At 52.1% G+C, this 12,543-nt stretch overlaps 2 protein-coding genes across 2 annotated transcripts; one reads left to right on the top strand and one right to left on the bottom strand.

The window, feature by feature from the left end:
• Nucleotides 1-658: 658 nt before the first annotated feature.
• Nucleotides 659-7,836, top strand: akap12b (A kinase (PRKA) anchor protein 12b). Its single transcript, XM_084490964.1, has 2 exons — nt 659-4,759; nt 5,706-7,836. Exon 1 carries the CDS (start codon nt 709-711, stop codon nt 4,753-4,755), a length of 4,047 nt encoding a protein of 1,348 aa, XP_084347090.1. The 5' UTR covers nt 659-708; the 3' UTR covers nt 4,756-4,759; nt 5,706-7,836.
• Nucleotides 7,837-10,069: 2,233 nt separating this feature from the next.
• Nucleotides 10,070-12,520, bottom strand: LOC311376068 (zinc finger and BTB domain-containing protein 2-like; the record flags this gene model as incomplete). Its single annotated transcript, XM_084490963.1, is given in 7 exon segments — nt 10,070-11,295; nt 11,298-11,643; nt 11,645-11,934; nt 11,937-11,961; nt 11,963-11,969; nt 12,347-12,441; nt 12,443-12,520. Coding segments are annotated over 7 exon segments (1,620 nt in total). The 3' UTR covers nt 10,070-10,516.
• Nucleotides 12,521-12,543: the final 23 nt, after the last annotated feature.

Raw genomic sequence — 12,543 nt, 5'->3', positions numbered from 1 at the left:
ATTAATCAGGCATCAGAAATGTTTTGTTTTGTGAGTATAAAGTGGGGGCGGGTAGGAGGAGGAAGGGGGGGGGTCAGGGTTAGACCCCTCAGGGGTAAATCTCCCCTCGCCAGATGTGGACCGTCCCCCGCTGGTTGGAGATGTCAGAGAAGAGAGATAGGGGGGGAGTGGGGGGGAGAGGAAGAGGAAAGGGGATTGATGGTTTAAGTGACTCCCTGCCCCTCCTCCTGTAACAACACATTGTGTGCCAGAACGCCTTTGATTGTGTTGCAGTGCTTTGAGTCCTCCCTTCTATTGGGGGTGTTTCAAGTGACTTCGTAATAACAATGATAAAAAAGGATCACTTAGCGGTTTATGGTTTGCACTTGCATTCAGCTTTTATTGCTGCGGCTTATATTAAACCGTGGGTGTCGTTATTAAAAAAAAACACTGTCGCTTTTGCCATGCAAATGTCTTCAGCTGCCCTTTCTTGTGTTTCAGAGACTACTGTCATTTGTTTTTCTTCTATTGTTTTGCCAAGCACACACGGGAGGGCTTCAGCCAATGACTGAGCACATCTTCTGTTCAATGGTCGTAGTCGTGTAAATAGAATCGGTCAGCAGACACGGTTGCCATGACTAATTCCCCAAATCTTTTCTTCTGTCGTCCGTTGCAGTGGGGCAGCCCGACGGTGTGTCCGCGGTGCCGAGCGAAGACGCCCCGGAGACCATGGACTCCGTCGTCACCAAGGACGAGACGGCTCCTCACGCCAACGGGGAGAAGACCGACAAGGAGCCCGCCGACGCCCAGGACATCTCCATCGTGGAGGAGAAGGTGTGCGAGGAGAAGCAGCAGGAAGAAGCCAACGAAGTAGGTTTCAAGAAGATCTTCCGCTTCGTGGGCTTCAAGTTCACCCTGAAGAAGGACAAGAACGAGGAGAAGGATCCGGTGAAACTACTGAAGGTCAAAGAAAAGGATGGAGACGCCGTGGAGGACGACGTGGCAGAGAAGGGCGCGGAAGTGCCGGCCGAGGAGACGACCGTGACCGAGGAGAAGGCGGAGGAGACGAAGGCGGCCACACCGGTGGGTGACGACGCCGAGGATGCAGACAAGACCGCGGCCACTGAAGCTCCAGCAGAGGGCGCCGTCGTCGATGCCGTGGACGAAACCGCCAAGGAGGAAGTAGTCGAGAAGGAGAGCAGCCCGCCATCTCAGGAGGCCACGCAGTCTTCCTTCAGGAGACTCATATCAGGAGTTCTCTTCTCCAACTTGCGGAAGAAAGCTAGCATCAAGAAAACCAAAGAAGAGGAGGAGAAGGAGAAGGAGACCACTGCCGAGGAGGAGATAAAGGAGGGCGACGAGGCGGCTGAGGCTGTGAAAGAGGAAGGAGAGGAGGAGGCCAAAGTGGAGCCAGAGACCAAGGAGGAGGAACCAGCAACGACTACTGAGGAGGCCAAAGCAGAACCCACTGCAGAGGCTGAGGGCACCGATGAAACCCCAGCTACTGCAGAAGATACCACAGAGGAGGAGAAGCCAGAGGCTGCGGAAGAAGAGAAGCCGACCACGGAGACGGACCTGCTCTCATCCCAGGAGAAGGCCAAGACCCATGGAAGCCCACTGAAGAAGCTGTTCAACGGAGCTGGCCTCAAGAAGCTCTCCACCAAGAAGAGCAAAGGCAAGAAAGAGGCTGAGGCGAAGCCCACTGAGTCCACGGAGCAGGCGGCCGAGCTCCAGACCTCCGCTGAGTCCGAAGAGGCTCCGAAGGCCGAGAGCGGGCCCTCCTCTCCCGAGGATTCCGGGGAGCACGCCGTGGACGGAGAGGCCAGCACGATCGAGTCCAGCCAGGAGACCGAGGGAGAGGTCAACTCGGATGGGGAGAAGAAGAGGGAAGGCATCCTACCCTGGTCTTCCTTCAAAAAACTGGTGACCCCCAAGAAGCGAGTGAAGAAGTCTTCGGAGAGTGACGAGGAAGCCGCAGCTGAGAAGGCGGCTAAGTCGGCCACCCTGTCCTCCACTGAGAGCGCCGTGTTTGAAGAGAAGGCTAACGAGGAAGAGCCCAAGGAGGAAGCGGCGGCGGCGGCGGAGGAAGAACCAAAGACCGAAACCACAGAGAAACTCGTGAGCAGCACCGAGGAGCCCAGAAAGAAGATGGACACCTCCGTCTCCTGGGAGGCCCTGATGTGCATGGGTGGGCCCAAGAAGAGGACGAGGAAGACCTCTGACTCGGACGAGGAAGACGAGACCAAGTTGGAAGAGGAACCGACCCCAGCGGTAGCAGAGGAAGAGCAGGAGGCTAAAGTGGAAGAGTCCCCCGTCGTCACCTCCACGGAGACGGAGCCGGAGGAGGAGGTGCTACCAGTGGAGGCAGCGAAACAGACAGAAAAAGAGTCTGCATGGGACACACTGAAACGCTTTGTCTTCTCAAAGAATAAGCCCAAACTGGAAGAGAAAGCAGAGGATTCCCCCGAGCAGGGAAACTCTGATGGCGAAGTGCAAAAAGAGGAGTCATCGTTCTCTCTGAGAAAGCTGTTCCCTGGACGCAAGAAGAAGAAGGCTGACCAACAAGCCTCCGGCGAAGGAGGCTCCGGCGAGGAGGACTCTGACACACCTGCCGTTGTACCTCTCTCTGAGTACGACACCGAGCAAACCGAGGACAAACAGGAGGAACCGTCAGAGCCGGCCGTCACTCAGGTCCAAGCTTCGGTTGAGGAAAGGGCTCCCTCCTGGATAGCGGCCATCGTCGAAGACGGTGACGGTAAACACGACCAGCTGAGTGACATCCCAGAGGAGGGTGACAACGCCGCCACACCGAAATCCGCAGACACCACCATTGAAGAAGACGATGATGAACTCCCCTCAATGCCTCCCACCACTAGAGCACCCCCACAAAGACGTATGTCCCTCGCTGAGGAGAAGCCTGTCGTCCCGGCCGTGTCCAGTATCACCACCCCCGTTCCTACGGGCCCTGAGTCGCAGGTTGCAGAGATAGTTCTGGAGGCTGCAGTGGAACAGATCAGTGAGGCTTCTTGCCAGACATCGGTGACTGTTGAAGATTTACCAGTGGAAAAAGCCAGTGTTGGAACTGAGGAGGAATTTGAGATTGAGCATGCTGAATTGAAGCAGAATACCATCCTGGAGCCACACAGCAGCGAGGAGGCCATGGCCATTTGCACCGGTCTGGGAACCAAGGAGATCGCAAAAGTGGCTTTGGAGAAGCAAGTGACGTCTACTGCTGAGTGTTTGACTGTGATCATCGATTCGTTGTGCACAGAAGTTGCTCTGGAGGAGAGGCCAGCTGAGGCCATCGAGGTGGCCGTAGCAACAGAAGATCCCATCTTTGAGGCACAAGTGCAGCAAGTTGAAGCCACCGAGCTCGAGGCTTCCGTTGAGTTTGAGTCTGACATCCCGGAAACCGAAACCGCCACCAAGGGTGAGGAACCAGAGACCGAGCAGACGGCATTGATCGCATGTCTTCCAGAGCCATCTGAGATAGTCAAGGCGGCAGAGCTGGACGAAGACACCCTTGAAGTTGAGAACCTGACGACACCCACCATGGAGACAAATGTCTCCATGGAGATTGTAGAGATCACCTATCCAGCTGTGGAAATTAAGGAAGAAGTGGTGGAGTTGGATCAGTTTGTGGCCGTCAAAGAGAACTCACCGGTACAAGAGGTTCTTCAGGTGGTCACCCAACAGAGTATCACCATTGAAACCCCCAGCACCGAAAACATCACCGTGGAATATTCTCCCTGCGTGGACCTGGAAGAAGTGGAGATTAAAGCTGATTTGGAGATATCAGACCAAAAGATTATTGAAGAAGTGCTGACCAATGATGCTGACAAACCGGTCCAAGCTGCTGTTGAAGTCGCCACGTTGGAGGCCGGTAACAACCTGCCTGAGGAAGACGGTCAGGAGACGGAGGCACACGTCATTGAGGAGCAAAGCATCATCATTGCCCGAGCTGTCATTGAGACCGCCATGGACAAGGTCCTGGAGGCTCAGCCCGAGGCCCCAGAGCCCGCCACGCCCCCTCCCACCGAGGGGGACAGCTCCACTCCGGTCCAGGCCTTGCTTACAACCGAAGAGGCCATTGAGGAGGACACCGAGAGGCCCGTCATCACCGAAGCTCCTGCTGCGCTCGTCTGCGAGGCACCGAAAGTCAGCATAAAACAGTCGCCCATGGTGCTGTGCTCGGCCATCCAGGTCACCGACATCGTGTCTGTCGAGGAAGTGGAGAGCCTCGACGGACCGACGGGGAGCCAGCAGGAGCCGACCGCCGGACTCCAGCGAGCCGTGGAAGTGAACGCAAGTCCGAGCGAGGAGCTCGTCGAAGAAGTGGTCGAGTTTGAGTCCGAGAGTCCGCCGGCCGAGGACCCCAAAGAGGCCAAGAACGAGGAGACAAAAGAGGAGGCGGAGGCCAAGCCGTGCCCCGTGGTCCACATGCCGGTGATGGTGGTGCTGCAGTCGGCGACGGTGGTGGAGGACACGCCCCTGGAGGTAGAAGCAGTGGAGGAGTTTGGCGACAACGGGCTGCCCACCGTCCCGGACCAAGGCGTGAAACCTGAACACAAGGAGGCCGTGAGCGCCGCCCTGCCGACGTTGCCGGAGGAGCCGCAGACGCCGGCGGGCTCCACGGAGGAGGCCGCCCCCGAGCAGGAGGTCCCAGCGTCAGCCGCCGAGAGGTGTGCGGAGGTGATGGCCCAGGTGATGGAGGTGATCGAGGAAGCGGTGAAGGAGATCGAACCCATCTCTTCAGAGATCACAGCGGCGTCGTGAGCAGGTGAGACCCCAGACCTACGCGTGCCGTTCGTTTGTCATTGTTTCACCACCAAACATAGCATCCAGACACAGCTGAATCGCACGCTGTAACGAGGGAGCTTCATTATAGGCATTCTTCGTTTCTCTTCTTTAATTGTAAACTTTTTTCGGGTTTTCGGTATCAGAGGACCCGAAATACCGATGCTAAAGTGATAAAAGAGTATACCTTCCAAAATCCCTTTTCAATCTGTCCGACAATCTTCTCATGACGGCTTTTTTTCCAAACATCAATGGGTCCACCTTTTATTAGGGAGCAGGGAACGGGATTAACTCACCGGGCAAATGAAAAAGCTTTTGTTCTGGCTACTTGGAGCCAGGGGGACCTTTGATATCAAAGCAGGAATGCCGCGGTTGACCCCTGCTTTGTAGACCGGGGGTCTTAGGAAAGTGGTGTGTGGGTGTGTGTGTGTAGGGGGGGAGGGGGCGGGGGGCCCAGATGAACTTGTGCTGAAAGACTGATAATTATGCTTTCTCTACCTCCGTTCTCTGTCCATCAGATGCTCAGTATACGGCGAGGGAGGCATGTCCCGGATACTTAGTGACTGTCAAATAACCCGGCAAGAGTTGTAGTGTAGATTAGTCGTGTATAATACGTTGTCCTAAGCTGTCAAATATCATTTTGAACACATCGTACCTAATAGTTTAATACATACATACCATGTAAGATTGGAGGGGCTTTGGTTCAGTTTAAAATGCAGACCAGTATCACTGCGACACACTGGTAAGAATATCAAACGGCTTCAGGCCTTGTAACGTCTCAGATCAATACACTGAATCATTCATATCCAATCCATCACCGACAGCACACAGGATGCCATGGACTGACATTGAACTGTAAAACAATCGCCTATATTTTTTAACAATAATGTCTGACAACGTTGTTTGTTTTCTGTTTGCCTCCATTCCAGGAACAGCTGCGAGATGCCTGGGAGACTACAGCTCTGCACCAGGAAGTGGGTGACGAGAGAGAGAGAGAGAGAGAGAGAGAGAGAGAGAGAGAGAGAGAGAGAGAGAGATGGAGAGAGATGGAGAGAGATAGAGATGGGGAGAGAAAAAGAGGGGGAGAGAGAGAGAAAGGGGGGGGGGGAGAGAAAGAGGGGGAGAGAGGAAAAGAGAGAGGCTGCTCAGGACTTGACTGGGCCCCGCCCCACCCTGCCCAACACACACACACCCCATCACCACCACCACCTTTCTCCACCTCCCCCGCCTCCCCAGCCACAGTCTTGTCTTTGAAAAGCAACATCTTACGTCTGCAGCACCAGTACCACCAGTACCACCAGTATCACCACCAGGGGCAAATGAGCTGCGAACACACACACACACACACACACACACACACACACACACACACACACACACACACACACACACACACACACACACACACATGTAATCACATTCGTGGAGCCCACACCATCTGGCATGTTTTCAATGTGATGTGCGTTTGGTTGACCATTCACTGCCTAAGCTAGTGTGAGTTGTTGTTCACGCCGAGCACATGCCATCGTACGTGTGTGTTTGTGAGAATGAAACCGTGCTTGTAGTTAAAGAGTTGGAGGATTATTATCTTGTATATTGTATTTATATCTTTAAGTATTCTCTCATTTGAACCTGTTTTGGTTTTCCGTGTTGTTTTTTTTGTGTGTAATATTTTTGACGTGACATATTTTTCCATGGATTCAATGCTTCCATTGACATTCAAAACGATTGCCCATTTAGAATAAGTAAGGAAACAATCGCATCCATTCAGAGCAACAATTAGTATGAGTACCAATATAAGACTATTAAAGTGTATTTTTTGGGGGATGCCAAAAATTGTCATTGTATTCGTCCGTCTTTAAGAAACATTTAAGATGTGTATAGCTTAACACTAAACAAAGGTACAGATGATATTACTGACAGTGGCTCATATATCATAGAAAGTAAAACGCACTACCTTTGACTATTGATCTACTGTATTGTAAATCTCCCCATTGCCAAAATGCTCACTATCACTGCCTGATTAACTGTACAAAAAATAGATAAATTATGTGTGATTAAATATACCTTTGAGTGTCATTTAAAGGTAACAAAGCCACTAAATGTTTTTCATTATGCTAGGGGGACTGAATCGGAAAAACAGCAATGCTTTACGGCACACTTAAACCAATTAACGACACTGAACTAGGTCTAATAGGTGTGCATGTGACAGAAACGCATGTCATCCGAGTCCCGTGAGTTAGTAGCGCTGAAGTCACGACAATGTTCAGATGGAGGCGTGAGTGCGCCATCTGGTGCCTACTGCGAGTACTACACAATCCATGCATATGTGTTTTCAGATTTATGTGTAAAAAAATAATGATCTTTTTCCCACCAATATTTGTCGCATTTAACATCAACTGTACATCCTGTGTTTAATGTAACACCCTAATTCACTCATCAACCATTCTTTCATTGAATTAACGTGTGACGAGTGTGGAAGCGGCCATTGAACATTAGACGTTGTTGGGTCGTGGGAATGTTCGCAGCATCGCAGTAGGGGCCCAATCTTAAACAGCCAAACCAAATATCCCACCGAGAACCCCCCCCCCCCCCCTAAAGATTATTTAGTCGTGTGACCAAATGTACCGCTCCGTGATCCGTGTGTGACGTCATGACGGCAGCTAGCGCGCGCCGCAACTCGACCGAACATTAAAGTTAAAATAAAACCGATAAGCTCAGAATATTTTTCTATGGGTGCCACAGAATCCATAGTCGCTTCGTGTAAAAAAAAAACGATTAAAAAAAAAGAGCTTAAGCGACAAAACACGAGAAGAATAGTTCCGCTCCTAGCCTCTCGCTTTTGGTCCTCCCAGACGTGTTGTGACTGTTAACTGTGAACCCGGCGCCGTTTTGTACAGATTGTATACCTGTGTACCTAGAGTCATGTTATAACAAATAACCATTCACATTTAGCATAATATACATGTAGCATGGTCTTAATTGTGTTTTATATTTTCTAAGCTGTTAATAGTAAAGATGCAGAAACCTGTCTATATTCCATTCCAAATAAAGCTAGTCATAAATGTCTTGTTTCATTGATGTGTCAGTCTGTTTTCCCTCTGAATAAAACTTAATAAAACGTAATTGATGAGAAAAATACATTGAGGCCGACAGTAGAACTAATGGAAACCATTTTGGGAGAATCAATCAACATTGTTTAGTGATAATGACATTCGTCTGCGTCTAAAACTGTAAAACACAACAATCCTTTATGTATATAAAAAAAGCACAGTTTTTATTGTTCATAGTATGACAATTTGTTAACACAGAAAAGGACTCGCGTTCCTGAGAACCTTATTTATCACAGTAGTTACAGGAGGATCCAGTATCACGGGCGGCGAGGGGCCCCGAAGTTTGACCTGAAACGTTCGCCGTTTTGAACACTTCGAGAACTAAAAAACAAAAAAAACGTTCTCATCAGGCCTACGTAACAAAAAGCTCAGACTCCGATGAGAGATCGCTTGGGTTATAAGACTGATGTGGTTGAACACTAAGCTCAGGTAACTATGGAACGGTGCGTGATGCGTCTTTCTGAATGATCAGTAGTATAGCATTCTCACAATAAGAGCAAAGAGTCAGAACAGAATAATATCCCCTCCAAAGGGACACTTGGTGGTGAACCAGGGGATTACAAAAGACACTCCCCGCCAAAGACGAACCAAGTAAAAACACGGGCTCTGTCTTGATATCATCCCTTCCATGCGTCCGTTACAAGGGGGGCAGTGGCGCCCCCTAGCGGCCATACGGGTAACAACAAGGACAATGACCTGCTCTCCTGCGAACTAATTAATAATGGGAGGCATTTAAGCCGCAAAGATATAGATTTGATATGAGGAGTAGCCTATACATAAAATAAAACAGGTTTCAAACCAGAAAAGAAATACACTTGGAAAAAAAACTAAATAAACAGGTAAGGGCCTTCCTGTGGTGTTAATAAAGGTCTGAATTGTTATACAAATAGCGGGTCTTTCATTTGTGTTGTTTTGCAACACGCACACACATAACGGTAGTCTTGTAATGATGTGCGTCTGCTGAATGTGTTTCACATTGCTGAGAGCGTCAAATATATTTCCCAACTTGCACGAATCAGTAGTATGTCAAAGCGCTCCCCTGACCCCCTCCGTGACTTCTCTGTGTACACTCTGGACAGGCAGGCGGTCTCGTCTTTAGATTTATATTTAGCAGGAGATTAGTCACCGATATGGCACAGGTGAAAACGCAAACAACAGAAAATGATTCTGCATCATACAGTGAAACACTATTTAATATTGAACACCGCTGCATTAGCCCGTTTCACAACGTTGTTGAAGGCAGATTTTAAGTGCATCCACGTATTGTGGGATGCATGTGCTCTGTGTAATGTTAAAATGCTCCAATTGGATTTTAGAACTTTGACTCTGCACCAATTAATCACGGTTGAAAGCAATTAAGGATTAGCAAATGGGCACAATATAATGAGCAGAAACATAAACAGAAAGAGAGTAAATAAATCTACACATTGTTGCTTGGAAGCATCAGTGAAAAATATTCAAGCAGTACAGTCAAAATGTTTGGGTTTCCTTCCATTGCAATGAATCTCAAAACCGACCATCCAGCCCCAACACATTTATATTAACTATTTCAAATAATCTTGTCTACATAAAAACCTATTTGCCTACAGATATACAACTCTTGCAATATAACATTTTCTTTGTAAATACAAGACGGTATATAAAAATTAGAAAAGCACATTGAACTTTAATAAATGGGCTTTCCTTGACAACTTATGACATGGTTAATTGAAATCCTGGACATTACTGCAACGGACCAGCATCTCCCTTCTAGGTACGTTTGATTGTGTCAGCACGCCACCGCAACCAGCGATCCACGTGACGCATAATCAAACGGTGGCATTGTTCAAATGAAAAATAAACTGTTTCAAAGTGGCACAACTGTAAACATAATCATACAATACAATGTTTGCACCTAAAAAAAAAAAAAAAAACAGCTTCAAGCTTCCTCGCGGTGAACTTCCATTGGGTGAAGGTGTGCGTTGTTGCGCTCAGGGGCCGAAGGCATTGGGGCCCCTTCCTTGAAAACGAAAAAGCGGAAGATGCGAGTATTTCCCTGCATGTGGCCGAGACTGAACTGGAACACAGGGCGTGTAACTAGCTAGCCTGGTAACGGCTGATCAGTTACCAGGCTCTCTTTGGCGCTTGAAGAAACTAGCTGAAAAGTGGGTAACTCTAACCCACCAATAGTGAGCGTTAGCCTCCCCCCCCCCCCCCCCCCCCCCGGTGCCCCCTGCTCAGCAGCCCCCCCACTGTGGCCCCCGGAACCACCTACTTCCTCTCTCTTCTCCAGCCTGCCCCATAAAGCGTAGCCCACAGCTAGCGCTATCTGTTGGTTCACAAAGGCCGCCTCCATGGCCTCTGTGATTAGTAGTTTCTGACTGAGACGTTGTGTGTTGGGGCGAGAACATAACCATAGAGGAACAGCTGCTAAGAAATTGATTGAGCTTAATGAAATTAATGAATTGATTGTTTTTGTGTCACCTTCAGCAGAACCCAGAGAGTTCCCGGATATTGTACCGGGAACTCACTTTCTGATATCGAGACTATAGAGCATCTTCTCACACGGCCCACAGACCAGACCGTTCCCTAGTAACCACAATTAACCGAAAGAAACAAGAGAAAATATCTAAGCTAAATCTTTGGCACTATTCTACGAGGATCTCCTCAGTTTTTACCGGGGCCAGCGCCTTCCCCACGGCGTTGGCTAAATCCGAGCCCTCGGCTCCGGGGAACTCGTCCCTGTGCAGCAGGCGGGCCCCCGGGGAGCCGCCCGGCAGCCCGGCCAGCGCCCCCTGGTTGAAGCACAGGTGCTTGATCACCTCGTTGGGGCTGGAGAAGGTCGTCTCGCAAATGTTGCACTTGTAGGGCCGGGCCGAGCCCATGAACAGCGCCTCCATCTGGCTGCTGTCCTCCCCGGCCGCGCAGAGCTCCATGCTCTGCCGGTCCACCATAGTGTACGTGTCGGCGCCCTGGTTCAGGCACACGTGGCGCGCCGCCTGGTTGGCCCGGCAGAAGCTCTTGCCGCAGGCGCTGCACTTGAAGGGCTTGCCCGTGTGGATGTACATGTGCTCGCGCCAGTGGCTCTTCTGGATGAACTTGCGGCCGCAGGTGGCGCACTCGTACTTGCGGCGCTTGACCTCGCGGTCCAGGTCGGCGCTCTCCAGGTTGTCGATGTCGGCGATGTCGGAGGGCGGCGGGGTGTCGGCCTGGGGCGGGGCGCCGGCCGCGGCCCAGCTGGAGGTCGACACCTCCGCCCGGGGCGAGTCCGAGTTGGCGCCGGACGCGTGCATCTGCTCGCCGTCGCTGAGCACCTCCGGCGCCCCGCCCCGGCCGCTCCCCCTGGGCAGGTCGTCCGCTTCGGCCGCCACCTCGGCGGCGGCGGCGTACTGGGCGGCGGCGGCGGCGTGCTCGGCGGCGGCGGCGTGCTCGGGCGGGCGGCGGCGTGCTCGGCGTGCGTCAGGCCGTCGCCGGGCTCCGAGAGGGAGTACTGCAGGGCCTGGCTGTGCTGCAGCAGGTGCTCCCGCAGCAGGCTCCTCTGGTTGAAGCGGTAGCCGCACAGGTGGCAGGTGTAGTGCTTCCGGAAGGAGGCGCTGCGCTTCATGATGCTGGGCTTCACGTGCAGGATGGCGTTGACCGACGACGACGTCTCCGCCGAGCCGCCCCTGGGCTCCTCCGCCAGGGGCTGCAGGCCGCTGGTGGACGGCTCCGCCTGCGGCGGCGAGGGGGCCTGCTTGGGCGCCAGGGCGCTGGCGTAGGAGGGGAGCAGGGCGGGCGTGGCCCGCCGCTCGCCCCAGCGGCTCCAGCTCCGCGGGGGAGGAGAGCTCGCGGCCGGCCGGCGGCCGGGCCGACAGCCCCGCCTGCTGGTCCGAGATCTGGATGCCGTAGAGCGAGGTGGACAGGGAGAGGTTGGCCTCGGGGTGGGCGTACACCGACTGGCTGGCCTCCTGCAGCAGGGGGTAGGCGTGCAGGAACTTGACGCCCTGCTCCAGGCGGGCGGGGTCGATGAGCTGCGGCGCCAGCCGGCCCGTGTACATCAGGTTCAGGAGGTAGCTGAAGATGTCCGCTGGATGTCGGCCGCCTTGAGGCGGACCGCAGTCGCTGGAGGAGAACAGGGCGTTACTCTGGAGGTCCTCACCGTCAGGCTTTAGAGCACAACTTCAACTATAAGAGGAGTTAGAATGTGATCGCCCTGAATATAAATGAAACAACATTATGACTTCCTGCCGCTTCCTTCTAGCCGACGGAGATAAAACTTGCCTAAAGCCTAAAAAAAAAAACTTTACGGTTGTTCCGACTATACGGCATACAGCCTACACACTGCTACGAGGCAGGGCCAGAGTGCATGACTCTCATTTTAACTCATCTTAAGGAATTATTCCCAGCAGTCAAGGACTTAACGTTGAATCGGGTGGTTTTTGTTCCTGCACAGCGTAGCGTAGCATGGCGGCGGCGGCGGCGCGGCGCGGCAGGCGTACCTGTCCTGGTGGATGAAGAGCGTGCGGAAGTAGTTTGAGAAGGCGGCCAGCACGGCCTTGTGGGCTTTGAAGAAGACATCGCCGATGGCCACGGTGGCAGTCACACAGGAAGCCGAACTCCCTTTGAGCGTTGAGCTGCTGCAGGAGGATTAGACCATGGTTGGCCAACTCCATACTTCAGCCTGCAAGAAGAGAAG

The sequence above is a fragment of the Micromesistius poutassou genome (assembly GCF_964030765.1).
Source record: "Micromesistius poutassou genome assembly, contig: SCAFFOLD_1540, whole genome shotgun sequence".
Lineage (NCBI taxonomy): Eukaryota > Metazoa > Chordata > Actinopteri > Gadiformes > Gadidae > Micromesistius > Micromesistius poutassou.
Note: the sequence above shows the minus strand (reverse complement) of the source record. Positions and strands in the feature narration are given on the sequence as shown.

Coding starts and splice junctions, on each gene's coding strand:
- akap12b (XM_084490964.1), top strand. CDS start 709: ATGGACTCCGTCGTCACCAAGGACGAGACGGCTCCTCACGCCAACGGG.